This window comes from Astyanax mexicanus, chromosome 17 (genome assembly GCF_023375975.1).
Source record: "Astyanax mexicanus isolate ESR-SI-001 chromosome 17, AstMex3_surface, whole genome shotgun sequence".
Taxonomy (NCBI): Eukaryota; Metazoa; Chordata; class Actinopteri; order Characiformes; family Acestrorhamphidae; genus Astyanax; species Astyanax mexicanus.
The window spans coordinates 40,962,562-40,983,434 of NC_064424.1; the positions used below are offsets into that span (position 1 = coordinate 40,962,562).

At 38.6% G+C, this 20,873-nt stretch overlaps 1 protein-coding gene across 1 annotated transcript in view; it reads right to left on the reverse strand.

Moving 5' to 3' along the window:
• The window catches only part of mmp17a (matrix metallopeptidase 17a), a 137,252-nt gene that overhangs the window by 18,972 nt on the left and 97,407 nt on the right, over positions 1-20,873 (reverse strand). The window contains exons 4-5 of the mRNA XM_022676512.2: positions 14,920-15,206; positions 5,974-6,150 (exon numbers count right to left, since the gene is read on the reverse strand). Of these exons, the coding sequence (XP_022532233.2) occupies positions 5,974-6,150; positions 14,920-15,206 (464 nt within the window). The remainder of the gene's footprint in view (positions 1-5,973; positions 6,151-14,919; positions 15,207-20,873) is intronic.

The window sequence follows — 20,873 nt, forward strand, 5'->3', positions numbered from 1 at the left end:
ACAGAGCCTGATGAATCTACAGCTAAGAGACCACTTCAGTTTCTGAATCAGTTTCTCTGATTTTGCTATTTATAGGTTTATGTTTGAGTAAAATGAACATTGTTGTTTTATTCTATAAACTACAAACAACATTTCTCCCAAATTCCCCCAAAAATATTGTCATTTAGAGCATTTATTTGCAGAAAATGAGAAATGGCTGAAATAACAAAAACGATGCAGAGCTTTCAGACCTCAAATAATGCAAAGAAAACAAGTTCATATTTATTACGTTTTAGAAATCAAATATTTGGTGCATTAGCCCTGGTTTTTATTTTCAGTTTTCATGCATTTTGACATGTTCTCCTCCACCAGTCTTACACACTGCTTTTGAATAACTTTATGCCTTTACTCCTGGTGCAAAACTTCAAGCAGTTCAGCTTGGTTTGATGCCTCTTGATTATATTCCAGAGGTTTTCAATTTGGTAAAATAAAAAAACCTCATCATTTTTTTTTAAAGGTTTCCTCCTTTTTTAGAGCTGTTTTAAATGCAATGTCTTTTTAGTGCTGCAAACAGATGTTCAGGCATATTTTATTGTTCTGACAAGTATAGGTGCATATAAAAAAAAATTATACTATTAAGAAAGTTACGTTCTTTCAGTAATTCAGTTAAAAATGTGAAACATGTATATTGTATACATAATGATTGTATTTTCATTAATCGTTTATAAAGTTGCCAGAGAGATTGTTTTCATACAAGGACAGAAATGTGCAAAATATTCCATTCCATTATATTAACTTGAAGAGATATAATAATGGAAAATAATGCTTCATGCTACCCGCTGGAAAATGTGATTTGGTTTAATAGAACAATAAACAAAATAAACAAAATAAATCAGTTTATTATGTCTTAATTTAAAAAAAATACTAAAAATACTGTATGATTCTTCATCTGGCTGTTGATCCTACATTTGTAATATGCCGGATGAGCTGGGTTTATTACATTTAAAGGGATTTTACTGACAAAAAAGACTGGATTAAAATAACCAGGCTCATTAATCCAGTACACACTGGGGCTGGTTTCCATGAAAAGGATTAAGCCCAGATATTCTATATTTACCTTTAATAAAGAATCAGTATTAAAATGCTGTGTAACTCAACACTAGGCCTAATTAATGTACGGCAAACTAAATAATGATCCCAAATGATTAGATAATAACACATATTATTGTAAATTAACCATCATATCAGCTGGTATTGAACACTTTACTACTACTATTAGTGTTAAAATCATGCTTTGGGTATTGTTGACAATCCTCATTTGGACTTTTTATATCAACTTCGGTTATTTGAGTTAAGTAAATGATAGACACTGATAACTAGGACTGGGTGATATTATAAAACAATAAAATCTTGTTATTATTCAAAAATACTTCTTACATACCAAGTAAAAAAAATATATTCTGAGATATATCAAAATAATAACAAACATCATAATTAGGTGCTATTCTTATACATTTATTCTCAATGAAGTCACACAATGAAACTTGTATAAACCCAATGTAAAAAACAGCAGTTTAATTTAGCAATTTTATGAAAGTTAAGAACAATAAACAACTTCTTAAACCTTAGAAGCTGATTTTATATTAAACACAAATATATATATATATATATATATATATATATATATATATATATATATATATATATATATATATATATATATATATAATCTTATACTTCAGAAAAAAGGTTAAATATGATAATCACTGCCACATGTACAATCTCTATTATCTCATACTGATATTTAATACAGTAATTTAATTAATCTCCCAGCTTTACTGATTACACATTACTCAAAAAAATAAAATAGAAAAACTGGTGTCATTAACTGGCTGAATGTGAAGGAGGAATGAGCTAAACTACAAAAAGAATTCAACTCAACAGTCTGAACATTAAGGAGAATCTTTCCTTTTTATATTTTGCATTAATGTTTTCGACTTTTTAGAAATTCAGCTGGTACTAGAACATAGTTCACAAAAAAATCCCTACAATTTCTATATTTAATTTATTTTCAACATTGTAGATTAATATTAAAGACATGAAAACAATTAAAGAACAGATATGGAATTATGTAGTAAACAGTTAGTCCTCCACAATCCCCTGATCTAAACCTGATCTACTGAGATGGTGATTTGGGGTGAGCTGGAGCTTCACACTGATTCTTTTAATCTACATTTTATAATCTGTTCATTAGAGCTGGGTGATGTTGCCTAAAATAAATCTTAGATTTTCTTAGAAAAATTCAGTTTCAGGTCGCGGACGTTAAAACTAAGAGAAAAACGTTTCTTTTTTTTAAAAATAAAAACACATCGTTCTTAACAGTAAATTCAAATGAATTATTAAAATCGCCCAACTCTACCGTTAATATAAAATTCAATGTTCATAAGAAAAAAAAATATCGTAATTAATCAAATTAGCAAATTTTGCAATTATTTATTATTATTATTTTTTTTTTATGACTGACATACCTTGAATAAAAATGGAATCCTTCATTACAACTTCCCAGACAGAGCAGAAAAGCAGTCAGGAAAGGGAGCGTTAATGATCTGATCACACCTCACACTTTCAGTCTGTGAGAAGCTCAAACCTGCATGATGTCAAAGTCAGTCAAACCTCACAACTCGTCTGATTGTATCTGTCACAAATCCTGATTCATCGAGAGCGATTCTTCACTCTGCTCTCCGTCTCTGTCATGGCTCTCTCTTATCCCGGGTACTTGACATTAATGCTTCTTCCCTCTCTCCCTCTCTCTCTCACTCTCTCTTTCTCTCTCTCACTTGCTCGTTTGCTATCTCTATCTCTCCCTCTCACCACACGCCCACCCTCCCCCCTCTCTCTCCCTGTGTTTCAGTGCTGGGCTGGTCCTGGGTGTTTTGCGTGGAGGCTGGGTATTCTGTGGCATGCTGTGCAGCGATAAGCCCGGTCTGAGGCACAGAGACGGCCAATTAAACCCTGCGTTCTCCATCTGTCTCCAGCACCGCCGTGTAATTAAATCAATAATCCTCCAATTTAAACAAATCAATTCTCCTTCCTGTGCCCCTATTTTAAAGCGTGCGTCTCTGCTCTACAGGATCATACAGGGGTGCCTGCTGGGGGGGCAAGAGGCACCACGGACCCACCCACAGTCCCGGCTAATTATGGGGAATGCTCGTGTGCTGCAAGAGAGAGGGAAGATGGGATGAATGGGAGAGAAATCGAGAGAGAGAGAGAGAGAGACAGAGACAAGCAGCAGCCGCTGCCTTTAGAGAACAGATTAGGGCATCTGTTTGTCTGTCAGTCGGGGCACAAGTTCAGTCTGCTCCTTTTCTTTCTCACCTCGGCTTCTCTCTTCACTCCGCTCTACAATGTGAAGGTGCTACAAAGGTGGACGAGAGTCTGTCGTTGTGCACAGCAACAAAATAATATCTCAGAGAGAGAAACTGTCTAAAATCTGGAGAATTCTGGAAGAGGATTATGTGATCATTATTATCTTTTTACTTTATTTACAGTCTTCTTTTACTTTTTTAATAACTGTACCGTAACTGTATCTACTGAAAAGAAAGTTTGGTACCACTTTAAAATAAGACTACCTTTATAAAGGGTTTATAAATGGTTTACAATTAGTTTATAAATGGTTACTAATTAGGGTGTAAATGCCTTAAAAATCATTAATAATCAGCTATAACAGATACATAGAAAGGGCAACAATATAGATGGCTGTGGGTTCACTATTTGGCAAACAACAGGTCATTGTTGCCCTTTCTACGTATGTGTTATAACTGATTAATAATGATTTTTAAGGCATTTAAAACTCAATTAGTACCCATTAATAAACTAATTGTAAACCATTTATAAACCCTTTATAAAGGTAGTCTTATTTTAAAGTGGTACCGAAAGTTTTTACTTTAAAATCGTGCATTATAAAATAAAAAAGCAAAAGCTGCCACTGAAGTAAGACAATTCATGTGATAAAAATCTTAAAACTTTCTGGCCATGCACCTGCTTTCACTCCAATGACTCTAATAATAATTTTCTAAAATCCATAATCCACCACCTCACATGATGTCAATGTCACACCATCCAATTCCAGCAATCAATATAATATAATATTATAGACAGCTCTGGAAAAAAATAAGAGACCATTTAAAAATGATGAGTTTCTTTGATTTTACCAAATTTACAAATTAAATAATAGATGGAAGATCAGAAGCCATCAAACCACCAAACTGAACTGCTTGAATGTTTGTACCAGGAGTAAAGCAGCATTAAGTTACCCAAAAGCAGTGTGTAAGACTGGTGGAGGAGAACATGATGCCAAGATGCATGAAAACTGTGATAAAAAAACAGGATTATTCCACCAAATATTGATTTCCAAATTTCTTTTTTTGTATTATTTAAAGTCTGAAAGCTCTGCACCTTTTTTTGTTATTTCAGCCATTTCTCATTTTTATTTGATTTTTTTTTAAGAAATGTTGTTATAAATGTACTTTATTGAATGAAACAACAATGTTCATTTTACTCAAACATAAACCTATAAATAGCAAAATCAGAAAAACTGATTCAGAAGTGTTTCTCTTATTAAAAATCTCTTATTATATATAAATATTTTTTTTACAATACTAAAACTATTTTTTTTCTTCAGTTTTTAGTGAATTGTTTTCTTTTAATAAAGAGGAAAAATGGCAGTGTTCTAAAACTTTTGACCAGTAAGGGATGGATAAACCCCTTAAGTTTGTCAAAGGCTTCCTGTCGTGAGTGTTCTTGTTTGTTTCTCTTATCTGATATCAATCTCTGCAAATGAATCCTTATCATTAAGCCCATTTTGGTTTGGTTTGTTTGTTTAGCTGTTTGATTCTGTGGCTTTTGATTCTGTTTTGGCTCCTGGTTTATGATTATGGATCTCTCTTGTCGGATTTGGTAGCTCTCATACTGTTCCTGTCATGAACACCTCACTGTGTTCACAATTATCAGCCTATTAATCCCTTTTACACCTTTTATGGCTGTGAACATCTGGTCTGCACCTTGACTGTTAAAATGTGATTCTCTCTAGTGATTTTTCAGCTTGCAGAGAATCCTGATATGTGTAGAAATAAGGGATCAATATAAACACCTGTCCACAAACAGCTGCACGGTTTACTGTTGTCATCAAGCCTGGTAAGACCAGATCAGTCAAAAGTAATGTTCTGGCTGTATAATATGCATTAAATACGTATATTTAATAATGAAATAAAAACCTAATGTTTGCATCCTTTTCCAATATTTAGCATACTGCTTATCATGCAGAAGAGAAACGAGAGGTAGGAACAAAAAGTTCATCAGAAGAATTTAATGAGCCAATTGTTCAGAATGTTTGTTCTCATAATATTCCATCATTAAAATCATATGCATACAAATCATTTGGATACACTTTTAAATTGATTTGTCACTTGTTGCCTTCGTTTAAGGTAAAGCAAAAACTATTTGAATTAGACCTTTTTTAAAACCAGAAGGTGATTAATATAGGATATAAAACATATACAGTGTGAAATTGTGAGAGTAATGAAAAACACAGTATAGTAGAGGATGAAGTACAGGAGTTGGACAATGAAACTGAAACACCTGGTTTTAGAGCACCCAAACATCCCTTTCAGACAGCTTCCTCTTACAGCGTCCACAGTTAATCCTTTTGGATGTGGTTGGTCCTTCTTGGTGGTGTGCTGACATTACCCTGGATACCGTGGCTCTTGATACATCACAAAGACTTGCTGTCTTGGTCACAGATGCTCCAGCAAGACGTGCACCAACAATTTGTCCTCTTTTGAACTCTGGTATGTCCCCCATAATGTTGTGTGCATTGCAATATTTTGAGAAAAACTGTGCTCTTACCCTGCTAATTGAACCTTTACACTCTGCTCTTATTTTGATGTTTCAGTTTCATTGTCCAACCCCTGTAGTAAGAAGGTGTTTTTTTCTTACCGTAAAGCTGCCAGACTCTGACTTTATCTTCATACGGGAGATCGTACTTAAGAGGGTCGCCCACGGGACCCTGGTAGTACGGCCGCATGATGGATTCAATGGCAGAAGTATGGGCGAGTCCTATGGCATGTCCGAACTCATGCACCGCCACAGCAAACAGATCCATCCCATGAGAGTCTGCAGATAAAATGCAGAACAGAACAGAACAGTGAACCTATGAACATTTTTGTTAGAGAAGACTTGAGTTACTATGCATACTAATTACTAATACTAATATTTGAGTATGTAGTGTAGTGTAGATAAAAGTGTAAAAGTTGAGTATACTCAAATAATTATAATACATACTCCGAACTGGTCGGTTTTTGAATGTGTTCACAATGAACACTATAGCACTTATTATACAAACATACAAAATATAAAACATTATATTATAAATGGCAGATTGCTATTTTAACAGTGCAGAGGAAACTGACCTGCTCGTAAAAGTTTATATATTGTTTCAGTATTGCCTTTGCAATGTTTGATACATTGTAAGTCGCTTTGGACAAAAGCGTCTGCCAAATGTAATGTAATGTAATGTAATGTAATGATACAAAATGAAAATTTACCCTGTTCTAATGGCTTATTATATTATATATTTGAACATTATCAACTACTTCATGCCAGTGTTAGCCACACAGTGCACATAGTGCAGGAAAAAAAAAGCATTAGGGGTGGGTGATATGGCCCTAAAATAATATCACAATATTCCAATGTATTTTTGCAATAACAGTATTCTGGACGATATGACAATACAAATATATAATGATATGACAATAAGATAAAATATTAAATAATAAAAAAAACTTCAAGAATATACTACTGTAAAAAAAAAATATATATATATAGAATTATTTTTACAGTAGTATATTATATATAGTATAGTATATTATTTATTATTCATTATTTTATCTTATTGTCATATCATCATATATTTGTATTGTCATATCGTCAAGAATATTTATACATGCAGCAGAAACAAAAAAACGAATATTTAAACATTTGCTTATTTTGTAAACAGTAAAATAAATTAAGTAATGTAACAACAAAATCTATAAGAAAATGTATGTAATATTGGCATATGGCATATTTAATGCAAATAAACTGCAAACATAAACAATTAAAACGAAATACAGTAAATAGCAAAAAAATACAATATGGACTTTATGCTTTTAAGAATATCATTATTATTATGATATGAACTTTTTTATTGTGGCAAATTATTTTTTTCTATATTATTGAGTGCAATATGATATGACATGCCTTTAATTGCAGTGTAATTTTTTTCCCCAATGATGTGCAGCCCTAACAATTTTTTTTTTTTTACAAAATGTCATTAAAGAGTTAAGTAAACATTATGCAAAATGAGACATCTCAGGACTACAGCACTTAAAGATCACTTCCCAGATGAATAGAACGGTATAAATTAAGGCACACCGTTGCGTAACACTCTAATTCTGAACGCAGAGCACTTTGATTTGATGTTTTTAACCTTTTATGTGTTATTTTAAGTTCTCATTCCTGCATTCATCTCCACAGACAGGCAGTTTTAAGAGGTTCACTCAGACACAAAGACTTTCACACCTTCCCGTTAAATGGCCCTGGGAGATAACAATATAGTCTGTGCCGGGAAGCTGTCAATCAAATGTTTAGTCGCGGAAAGCGAGAGGACCCCAAGCTGTGCAGCTGGATATAAAAAAAAAAAAAAAAACAACTGCGGGAAAGTTGTGGCAGTTGTCCTCCTCTGCAAATCTGAAAAAGCACAACTCAGCTAGTCTGGCTGCTCGGAAGCCAAGAATTAAAGCTGCGATTTGCTGATTAAGATTAAGACGTGGAGATTAGGGGTTGCACATTCTCGAACGCGTCCTCAGCCTCCCGTACAGATTCCACAATCTGCAAGAGCGTCAACACACTTCAAAGATTCCCCCACACAAAAGGCAACTTTTCCTGGGATGTGGAAGTCACCTGGATGACTTACGGGCAAACAATGCTCGCTCTAATCTGCACATGCACACGCACTCTGAAAGACGTAGCCAGGAACGCCAGCCTGGCTCCACAGAGTTACATTTTATTAGTGCTCTCATTCAGACGCTGTTGCATTTATTTGCATCTGTCTGAGGCCAGCGGTGCTTTGCAACGATCGCTCAGCAGTGGTAACACACTCTTTCAGATGATCTTCCTACGTTTATGCTACTCTGAGGAAGGAGATGCATGGCGGGATGCAACGCAGATAAAAGCTGCTTTTGCTGGCATACAGATAGGCCTGCATTTGAGGGTGAATTTTATCTAAGGGTGTCTTTCACACCCTGCACAAGATGCATTGCGATGCTCACTGCTATCTTACATCCCAACAACAATTTCTTTTTACACATTCTACCTGCATCGTTTAAAAAGCAACAGTGCTTGTGAATAATCTACACTGAAGTGTGTTGTGGTCTCGAAATGAGGTGTGTTCATGTAAAAACACAGGTGCACCACTGGCTGAATACAACCTAGGCAGATGTCAGCAGTCATATGTTCATTGCTATCTTGACAGTGTACTGTCAACACAGGCACCCCACTTGTTAAGGCAGTGTAAGTAAGAGTAGATTATAGCCCTCTATAGCTTAAAGGTCTCATTCAATCATTTTAAAATGTCTAGTTGTGGTCTCTAGTATTTTTTGTGAAAAATACAAAAGTGCTCAGGTGTTTCTATTTAGCCCTTTAGCTTTAGATCACTGAATTAGCGGTCACTAAAGAAAGACAGGTTTTGTATTCTTGCTCATGAATATTCATACATGCAAATATATCGCCTCTGACTGGCTAACAGCACTGCAGCAGAGAACGCCTACCTGCTTCCTTTCTCCATAGTCAAGTTTACAGCTCTAAAAGTCAAAGGCCAAAATGTTTTCAGAGATACAGCTTTATACAGCGTTATAAAGATATAGCACTGAGTGCTAGATGAAGTTAAGCCTTAAACTTCACTTAACGTCAGACTCCCCATGGCCGAGAAATGTCTTTAATGCCGCGATGCGGACAGAGACCACCCGCTGCGATGCCGCTCTTCCCGCAGCCATGGGGATTCCTCGCCACTCTTAAAATAATTGTATTAGGGTGACCAAACGTCCGTATTTCCCGGGACATGTCCGTATTTCACGTCCCGTCCTGGGTTTTTTTCAGAAAGTGAGGAAATGTCCTGTTTTTTAAATTAAATTACCTTCTGGACCAGAGAGCAGTAGACAGCGTGACTGGAGCCCTCCCTCCCACCCTTCTGGTGCAGTCTCACAGTAAGAGCACACACACAACGCTCCACCCCTCAACCCGCAATCCCCCCGCCCCCCCTACCTGGTTTACCCGAATGAAAATATGGTCACCTTTATAATATATACTTGTATGTTTGAGGGGAGATAGATTAAAGAATGCATAATGAATTGGATTGTAAATGGCTCAGCTTGGTTGTGAGGATTTCTGAATTCAAACATATTTTAAAGAGCATAAAAATGTCAGGGATGAGGAGCAGGGCAGGAATGCTTAGATCTGTGTGTGTGTGTGAGAGAGAGAGGCAGAGAGAGTGAGAGAGAGAGAGAGAGAGAGAGAGTGAGAGAGAGAGAGAGAAAGAGGCTGCATGTGAGCATTTGTGTTCTGAGTAAGTGCTAGAGTTAACTGATTAGAACTAGCTTTTTGTTGTTTTTCGGTGTGGTTGCAGCCAACAGCAACCAGTACTCTAAGTTGGCAATAAAGCGACTTAAAACTGCCTTCTCAGTCCTTCTTTCAACGTCCAGCCGGACATTACAGTAAACACGTTCCATTTAACAGACTCTTAAGCTAAATTTACGGAGTGTGTATTAGTGCTGTATTAGTTAATGTATTAATTAATGAATAAGAAAGTGGAATACTGCCAGAGCGAGTCCGAGTGTCCTACTTCCTGCACTCATTTCTCCGCTCTCTATTTGGTTTACAAATTAGTGAAAAAAAAACAGAGAGAGAAAGAGAAGGGAGAGACGGAGAGAGACAGTCACAGAGAGAGAGAGAGAGAGAGAGAGAGAGAGAGAGACAAAATAAAGCTATCTCTGCAGGTCACTATTTGGCGCAGAAACAAGAGAGAGGGAGAGAGAAACAGCAAAAGAGATAGATAGAAGAGATAGAAAGAGATAGAAAGAGCACGCCGTTCAATCATACAGCCAGAAAACAGATCAGTGCATTGGGCAGGGGCGGAGCAGATTACGGCGGAAGTATGGGCCTTAATTAACTTGCATTAAAAATATAACTGTATGCGTTAACGCTCTAACGTTGACAGTCCTAGTAATATTACAAAGTGGGGAGGGGAAAGAAAAAATTCTAGTAAATGGCATCAATGTGCTTATGCTACCATTGCTGCAAAAAAACAAACATACTCATTCACAAAATCTGTCTGGTAGGTTTTGCTGCTTACCTCAGCACAACCCCAGCGCTATTACTTGTGCTGATATAAGAGCTACTCCGAACATGGGGATATCAGAATAACAAACTCAGTCTTTATTTACTTATTTACACATCATTAAACCAAAGAAACACAGAATTACAACTGAAAAGAGCTGGCGAGATAGAATCCTCACTATAAAGAGCTGTTTAACATGCTCAGAGCATTTACACATTCTCTGTCGCTTTAATCGAATTATTATTTGCATGAACACTTTTTAGGTATGCTTTAATACACTTAAATAGACTTGCAAATAGTGTGCAAAACACAGCTCTTTAGCTTCCCTCTGTGCTTTTTTTTATTCAGTATCCCTAAAACCTCTATAATGAACATTCCATTTGAAATGATTTTGATTGATTCAATGGTTCTCATATTAATGAACCGTCACTGTCATTCTGCAACATCAATAGTATAAAGTGTATCCTCTAATTGTGATGATTTTTGAAAAGATCAACACGTTTGTAGGAGCTGTAGATCTGGCTGGTGTGGGTCTACGCCAGTTTCCTCCCTTTCCAACAATGCTGACTGATTAAAGCTAATTGTGTGCTTATTTGTGGGGGAATAATCAGCCTACTGTAAGTTCTGGGCGAGTCAGGTCCATGTTGCTCTGATGTAACAGGAAGTCACACTGTTAGTGAACTGTATCTCCTGTCCATTTTCAGGGCACTAAGTACAGGGGCCAGCCAGTACCCAGTATTAATGACTGACAGCTAGGTAATACAGGTGATAATGGACCAGGGTAATTTCTTCTATCCAGTGTCTGGCTTAATATATCTCTCTCTCTCTCACACACACATAACCACACACACATCAGAAAGGCTTTGTGCCAAATTGCAAAAGTCATCAAAAACACCTGCTTAATGAGGCTTCTGTTCCGGCCACAATAATCAGTCTGCATTAGCGAACATCCAGAGGAGAGAGAATTAATAAAAGCAATCTGCATGCTGTCAAAACAAAGCAGCACTCCCTCGACTCCACTTAGCTGACCCAAGAGAGCATGCCAAAGCCGCACCACAGGACGCTTCAGCTGCCACTCATCTGCCGAGCATCCACCCACAGGCTTAAGGGGAGCGGTTAGCGTTTAGCGTTTAGCGTTCAGCGCGATAGCCGCGTCTCCTCCTGCCCCGCTCTGGTTTAGAGGTAATTAGACACATTAGCAGACTGTCCTCAAAGGGGAAAGTTCTTTGGTCCTGCCAAGAACAATATACGCAAAGATGTTTCCCCAGAGCCCGTAGAAGGGAAAATGTAATTACTCAAGTTCTTGTTCCTATGATGAGGCCCATCCATCTTAAGAAGATTAAGGTCTGAATCTGCTGAACCTCAGAGGGTGGCTTTCTCCTGCTGACCTTACAACATCTCAGACATTATCTCTCCTCACTGCTGCGTCTTAACACACGTTGTTCAGCACACTGGAACAAGACATGCTCCTTGTTAAGCCTTTCAGAACGTTAAAAAAAGAAGTTCTAAAGGAATGGACCAGTGCTGCGCAGCGAGAGAAAGATTTGGTCTGCTTTATTCAGAGAGAGAGAGAGAAAGAGAGAGAAAAGTCTGTGAAGTAAGAAGCTGTAAGAAATTAGAACACAGATTAATTAGCTTGCTTCATTTCAGCCATGATTTTTTTTTTTTTTTGGCAAAATCATTTTTTTGTAGAGTGAAATCATTTTAGCTCTACACTTTAAGCCTGAATATGTTGACTTTGATCAAAATAATACTTAAATAATTTGAGAAAAATTGTAAGTAACTTAATGTATGTGTTTTGTTATACCAATTGTTTTGCACAATAATTCTACTTTGAATTGTTCTTTATATTTTAGTTTAAGTAAAATATAAATTTTAAAAACTAATAGAAGATTAGTTGGAAAAATCCAACCCAACCACCCAAATACCTATCTACCCAACCACACACCCACCTTCCTACCTTCCCAAACAAACCAACCACCAACCCACCTTCAAACCTTCCCAACCACCCACCCTCCTACCTTCCTACCCATCCAACCCAACCACCCAAATACCTATCTACTTAACTATCCTCCCACCTTCCTACCTTTTCACCCACCAACCCGACCACCTTTCTACCCATCCAACCCAACCACTCAAATACCCATCTACTTAACTATCCTCCCACCTTCCTCCCTTTTCAACCACCCACCTGCCCACCTTCCTACCCATCCAACCCAACCACCCAAATACCTACGTATCTACTTAACTACCCACCCACCTTCCCACCTACCCAACCACCTACCTACTGACCTAACCAGTCACACGCACACCTTCTTACCTACCCAACCACCCACCCACCTTCCTACCTACCCGACCAACCCAACCACCCGCCTACCTACCTAACCAATCACCCGCCCACCTTCCTACCTACCCGCCCACCTTCCTACCTACCCAACCAACCCAACCACCCACCTACCTAACCAACCAACCACCAACCCACCTTCGTCCCTAACAACCCACCCACCTACCTACCTGCCCAAACACCCAGCCGCCCACCTTCCTACCTACCCAACCACCCACCTACCTCCTCAACCAGCCAACCACCCACCTACCTACCTTACCAACCACCTTCCTACATAACAACTCACCCACCTACCTACCTGACCATCCACCCACCCACCTTCCTACCTACCAAACCAACCCAACCATCCACCTACCTACCCAACCACCCTGGTGGGTTGTTAAAGTTTTCTTAGCAGAAGTTGTAAAACTGGAAATGCAGCCTTGCTTAAGACAATGTGACGTTTTCTGGCAAAGCTTTTGTGCAAAGATCCCCTAAAATAGTATGAAGTGATGGCTGAACACTCTATGGCAATAAAGTGCAGTAATACTGTGAGAAAAATGGTCTAAAAACATGTAGGAGGGCCATTGGCATTTCAAGCATTCATTAAATGCAAAACGGTTTGCTTGACAAAGAAAGTGCTAACATGAAGATGACATTCCTATTGTAGGAAAAGAAAAACAAAATATAAAAAAAGAAAATCATCAAGTCTTTTATTTTTTTTAAATATAATCTTACTCATAAAAAAACTGAACTCTGCAACAGTCCCTGTCTCATCAATGGAAGTTGCTGAGGATGCAAAGAAAAAGTGCTCTTCCAGACTCTGATCTCTTGGTTTCCAAATGAAATGTAAAATTTACTGATGATCAGTGATGGTTTGGAGAGACACGTCATCTGCTGGTGTTGATCCACTGTGTTATATCAAGTCTTACAGCACTTCATGCTTCCCTCTGCTGACAACTTTTATGGTGATGCAGATTTCATTTTCCAGCAGGACTTGCCACTGCCCATACTGCCAAAAGTACCAATTGGTCTTATATAATATTCTAATTTTCTGAGACACTGATTTGTGGGTTTTTTTATTGGCTGTAAGCCAGAACCATTAACAGGAAAAGAAATAAAAGCTAGGGATAGATCACTCTGTGTGAAATACATCTACAAGTAAAATACATACATGAGTCTCACATTTTAAACTGAATTACTTAAAAAGAGAAACTTTTCTATGATATTCAAATTGTTTGGGATGCACTACAGCATCACAGGACAGTGTTTGTTCATTTGACCTGAATAATAGGATGTATGAGTGCTGGGTTAGTGCTGGAGCGCCATTTGAAAGTGTATTTCTGGCTTCTACAGTTCTATTTCAACCATTTAACAATTAAAAAGCTTTAATTAAGTATTTTACTTTCCATATAAATACTTCACTTCTTTTTTCTTATTCTTATTTTTTTATTTATATTTTTGATATTTGTGTCACATCAGGTTTTAACCTTAAAATATTTAAACATGAAAAAATAAAACATGAATGTGCGGCTCATGTCTATCTTTCTTTATACCACTTTTTATGTGTACAATATATATATATATATAATTCTTTTTACAAAGTGGGTATTGTACTGCCACGCCAACAGAGCGTCTGAGCCTGAGAAAGTCTTAAGGCTTTCTGAAGCCTGCTGTCTCTCTTTCCATCATTATACACACACCTGCCAAGCCCCAGCACAAACATCTGCTTGCCTGATGGGAAGCCTAATTGGTGCACGCTTCAGTGCTGTCCAGGAGCATATGGCCCCAGGCCGCCAGAGAGGGATGAAGGGAGGGAAAGGAGGGAAAGGAGGGCACACCCCGAACCCAGCAGGGAGTTCACTGGCTGGGCAGCTTTGTATAACAGCGACCCGCCTTTCCGCACAGTCATGTCTTGTACAACCCTTCATCCATGTCCTGCCCAGACCCTCAGCCAGACACAGAACTTCTGAAAGAAAGTCTTCAAGGGAGGCGCAGACACAAGGTTCACTGCCCAGGCAGAGGTCCCGGAAAGACAGCCAGGGCAATCACGATGCAGAAGAGCATCTGCCGCTCTCAGACAAGCTCTATCCTTAGAGGCCTGCTGCTCTAGACTGATTACGCACGAGTGAAGTGAGGTCATGAACTCAGCTCGAACTCAGTCTTAGTCCCGCTTCCACAGACTTACCTGGAGATCTGAAGGTCCAAGCCTCATCATCATCGAAGTGCGTGTCCCCGGCGGTGAAGCGCTCTCCAGGAAAGAACGCGTGAGCCACGGTACCGCCAGGCCCGTCGAAAGGGTAGCCGTCGTTGTGGTCCGCTTTGGTGAAGTCTATCTGGATGTCCGCTTCGTTTCCCGCCACCTCATGGAAGTTTAATGGCGCTATGTCACTCCACACCTTTAGAGCATAGTACATCAGAGCTCGAACCGTGTCACGCCCCAGCAGAGCCGACTCCTTGGGAAACGTCCGAACTCTGAAAAGACAAGAACAGGAAGTGAAATTCATGAAAGTATTAATAATAAACAAAACTTCATTTGATTGTTTTTTTTTTTTTTGCATCTCAGTGTATTTTTACACCACCACTATTTAGTCTGGTTAAAACCAGTGTTGGACACATTACTTTGTAAAAGTAATTAGTTATAGTAACTAGTTACTTCTCCAAAAAAGTAACTGAGTTACTAACTGAGTTACTCCACTATAAAAATAACTAGTTACAAGTAAAAGTAACTATTGCGTTACTTTTGTGTTACTTGAGTTTTATTGCAGAAATATCGACTCCTTTAGACTCCTTTAGTAAAAGTATAATTTTATCATTAGAAAAACTGTTTCATAAAATAATACTAAGCATATATTTTTACTAAGTTCATCACCAGTATAAAATCAGCACAGCCAAACACAGTTTACTTTTTCAAAGTAGACTAAAATACAGATTAAGTAGATAAAAATGTAAGTATAAGTAGAAAAAGTATACTTGAATTATTGCGCATATAGTTCAAGTACACTACTATTATATTTAAATACACAACTTTTTTTACAAGGGTACACAGACAAACCAAGTCTCCCTGAAGCTGCGGGAGTCTCCCGCATTTGGGTAGTGGCTCCCTGATGCCCGCGAGTTACATAATATCTCCCGGAATTCAGAACGAGTGCCCCAAGAGCGCACTGCACACAAACGCACACACAAGGCGACAGACTTTTTTTCTCTAATCGCGTGTGGGAAGGAGAGAGAGAAAACAGAGAGGGTTGTGATTGGCCTGTTCTCTGCAAAGAGTCTGTGAGACAGCCAATCAGTTTTTTGTGTGGGCGGGCAGTGTTTTCCCCCCTCCTGGACGGGATTTGTTCAGTGAGTGAGAGAAAGCAGATCATGGCGGAGGCAGGGAAAGCAGAGGTCGTAAAATTAAGTAAAAATTTATTAAAATAAAAGTAAAGTTCGTTATCCTTTGGTGTGTGTGCAAGTGTTTTTTGTTCTGTTTTTTTTTGGCCAGGGGGGGCGGCTAACCTCCCTGAAATCAACTTTTACAACTTGGGATGTCTGGGTACAGCACTCTGGATATGTCTGAAAAAGCAATTTCGCAAAGAAGCAACAAAGTCTAGAAGCGAAACAAACTGATTGTTTCAGGACTTTCTGAGGCTCTGTCAATCTCGCTCCCAAAACTTGGATTAAGTGATAGTAGGATTTGTAAAAATAATCCCACCATCTTTCCTTTTCAGGAGTGTAGCGTCTTTATGCTTTATACACAACAAGAGTCAAGTTTCTTCAAAAAGAAGGAAGATGGGAACGAGTGGTTTTGGAGATTTGGAGATTTAGAGGCCAGGTGCCACTCACAAACATGGTAATCTCTTCAACCAAGGGCAATTTGGGGCCCGCATCCAGGCGGAGCAGAGCTCGATAGGGAATTCATTTCCAGGTGCCTGCTCCGCGAGTACTTCTCTTCACACTGCTGAGATTAGGCAAAGAAATGGCGAAGAGCACCGCGCTCTCGGATTTTCCACGAGTCAGATGGAGTGATCAGAGCTGCTCGGGTGCTGGTAACATAGCAACTTGCCTCGTCCTATCAGCTGTTCAAGGGCAACATGTAAATGTTGTCAGACAGCGCCTTAAAGAAGCGCTAATGCAGGAAGACACAAGGGCAGCTGCAGATGCAGGCATGATGCACATTAGCAGCCAGCCAAGGTCAGCGGCAAGCCTGCACAGCATGAGAGATGAGCTAAGCAATCCTGGTGTTAACTGTTTTAACAGCCATTACCTGATGCGCTACACGGATACTGCATTTTCCTGCCTCACTCGGTCACTTTTCTGCATGACTTCAGCCTGGTGTGTGATCGACATACAGATCGCCTCATACGTGGAGGTGGGCAGGCAGGACTGTGAAAGCTTGCGTAGCTTGTTTTGAATATTACAGACCTTGGTATACTAACACAAGCGCCGTGATTTTATGTAAAAACCCTGAGAAAGGGAAGGTGAAAGAGAGGTGTGGATTAGACTTGGTATTCTGTGAGGAAGAAACTGATGTCAGAACACCACCACGCCTCTATATGTTAGTTTGCTCTCAAACTTCTCTCAATTTTATTTATTTTTCTATTTTTCATTTTGGTGAGGAATGCAATGGCTGCAATTGTAAAATCTGTGCTGCTGTCCACCTGGAAGACCCAATCTCACTAGTAGTATACTATGCAGTACACTGGGGGGTTAGAGTCTTTAAACTTAAAAAAATAGAGACCACTTAAAAATAATGAGTTTCTTTGCTTTTACCAAATTGAAAACCTCTAGAATATAATCAAGAGGAAGATGGATGATCTCAAGCTATCAAACCAAGCTAAACTGCTTGAATTTTTGCACCAGGAGTAAAGGCATAAAGTTATCCAAAAGCAGTGTGCAAGACTGGTGGAGGAGAATATGTCAAGATGCATGAAAACAGTCAGGGTTATTCCACCAAACATTGATTTCTAAACTCTTAAAACTCATTCTTCATTTTCCTCAAATAAATGCTCCTAATATCAATATATTTTTTTAGAATTTGGGAGAAATATGTCTGTCCTTTACAAAATTAAAACATTGTTTATTTTACTCAAACAGAAACCAGAGAATCTGATTCAGAAACTGAAGTGCTCTCTTAATTTTTTCCAGAACAGTACATCTTCAAAGTTCTTCCCTTTCTTTACATTGAAAACAACACTACTGAGACAAGGAGCAGAAGCTCAATAAACCCGCATATTGAGCCCTGTGGGATGCCACAAAATGTAAAACTAAACTAAGGGTTAAACCACGTTTCACACCTGAAAGTTCCATTCAAACCTCACTGTATACATTTGGTCTGGTTAGATTTGATTTCACAGTAATACACATAGGGCTGCACCTCCCTATATTTTACATTGACTGGTTTATAGAAAGTTGTCAATTTGGCACGCCTTTACAGGAGCCAAATTCTGCTCCCTTCCATAATCCAACTCCTGTCAAGTGCACACACATTATACAGTAGAATGAGCTTGACACGTGACCCTTAGATTTAGTTTATTTCTGTTTATAAATAATCTGTTGTACCCACACTACTGAATGATGCACATACATGCCAAGGGGAGTCAAATTTCAGAAAACAGTTGTTTTTCTTGTTTTATGCATTAGGACTAAAAATAATATAATAAAACCATTGTCCAATGTGTTGAATTAAGCAATAATACACGAGAGGGAGTGCTATAACGTGTAATATTGGCACTGCTGTGCTGTGGTCGTAGGCACAAGGCCGCAGTGCCAATATTACACGTTATAGCATGAACCTCAAATGTGTTATTGAGATTATACCACAGTTCCATTATTACTGTTTATTGAAAGATTTTAAGTTAAAGAGGAGGAGAAAATATGATGTGTTCCATTGCTGCTCTGTTTATAGCGGCGCTGTTTGGTTTGTAAGCGCTGAATCATTGCTATATGGTTATCCTGTATGGGGCGAAATAATACATGGAGAGCTTTGGTTACAGTGCATTACCATCTGATAACGTCACTCACAGAACGCCTCTCAGCCAATCACATTGCAGTGTCGGAACTAACTGTGGTATAATGAATGTTAGGAACCCAAATGTATTAAATTCAAAACACTCAAGAAACACCAGAGCTTAAGAAAAGGTGTGGATCACTCCAGTGTAGGCGTTAGGCGAGTGTGCAGGGCTATAGATTTCTGTCGAGGTTTCCGTTCACATGAGCCAAGTTCCTTTGTTTGTCTTTTTTATGGATCATTTATTGGCTGCACTTCTTTTTTTAGTAGATACACACAGCTGCATTGAGCAGCAGTGGAAACTCCTTTTAAATGACTTACTTTCTACTTCTTCCTCACTTACTCTTCTTACATCAGGTTTCCCCTCATATGGTAGCCGTTATATATATATATTTCGCAATGTCAAAACAGGAGTACATTTAAAGTATACGGGCAAATCATTTCCACACAAGGTCCGTGAGGTCAGCTGTGAAATGGGAAGGGGGAGGAGTTGGAGAGTGCATTTCAAGCTCAATTTTCACATCCATTTTCCCCATAATGTGCCCTCAGCGGGGTTTGTTCGATGGCCATTGGTCTTACTATTACTCAGCCCTCGAATGAGCGAACCTGAGACAAGAGAGGCCAACCGTGTGCGCACGCTTCCTCGACACTATCTTTCTCCCATCATTCACACATCAACCCTAAAACATTGCCTTTTAATTTCCAGTAGCAGCCTGCATTTCGCCTCCGAGCGATACGAGGCAGATTAAGCAGACGAGAGCGATTGCGGAGAGAGAGGAGACGAGGGGGGGGGGACAGAGAAAATGACAAGCAGAAAAAGCAAGGGAATGGCCTCAAAGGAACTCATTTCCTCCTCTCTCTCATCTAAATCGCACAGCAGGGCTGACCTCCTGCAGCTCCCTGCCTCCGAAAGGAAATTTACTGTATGGTCTTTTAATCGCCCACCATAATCAATCTAACCCACACACGCGCATCGGCAGAAACACAAAGCCTACAGCACTCGTGAGAGGCAGGATAATTCCATTCATTTCTAGCGTAACTCACTTTGCTCCTCTGTCGCACTTAGACGTATGGCGTGATGAAAATACGCCCTAGGAAATAATCTCATTTCAGTGCTCTTGGATATGGATGGGATTATCTGGCTAGACAACAGAGCCATGGATCCACAACCTCAACACGAGTCAGTCAGGTGTGAGACATATATAGACCACATATATATACTACCATATTTTACAGACTACAAGGTGCAGCATATTATTAGGTGCATTTTAAGCGGCTATAGTAAGGTCACTTAAATTGGGTGTTGGCATGTTTCTCTTTTATTCAGCAAAAAAAAAAACAGTGAACAACTTGTTCTGCTAAAATCCATTTTTTCTAGTTCATTGTGAAATACTACACTCTAAAAAACAGAGGTACGATATAAGTACTTTTTTGTACTCAAAGGTACATTCTTCATAATTGTACCCTCAAAGGTACAATACTGGTCTTTACAGGGTCAGATTTGTTCCCTCTGAAGTACAAAGTAATTTCTAACAGAAATAAGTACAAATTTGTACCATTTAACCAACCAAAGGGTACAGTCAGTATTCTGTATCACTGTACTAATAAACTATATATATTTTAATTGCACATTTTTTATTTGAAAGCCAGACAATTTTCGATCATCTAGTTTTTAAGCCATATTTAGTTGATGATAATGTTTATAATTTTTTATAATCTTTACAGGCACAAAAACCATGGGTACAAAAAAGGACTTTCACTGAAAGGTACTTTTTTGTACCTTAATATAAGGTCCAGCCCCAGCGACAAGCTTTGTACCCTTTTAAGTACAAATCTGTACTTACTTTTCTTAGAGTGTATAAGTCTCTCTGAGTTGTATATGATGCTGCATATGAAACTCTTCCTTAGCCTCCACTGTCTGCAGTAGCTTGTTAAAGAAAATCCTCAGAAATACGAGTTGATCAGGGGGACGTTAGGGCGCCCACGTCAACCTGTGAGTTCATGGCCTCACCCACCTCGGCTGAGGACCGCCCTCAGGCAGCGCTAACTAAGTGTTAGCTAAGGAGGAGCTAACAGCTCTGTTTACAGCTGTGTTTACAAGATATCTAGTTACCGTTAGCTATTTTGTGTAAGTAACTATAGGTTTAAAT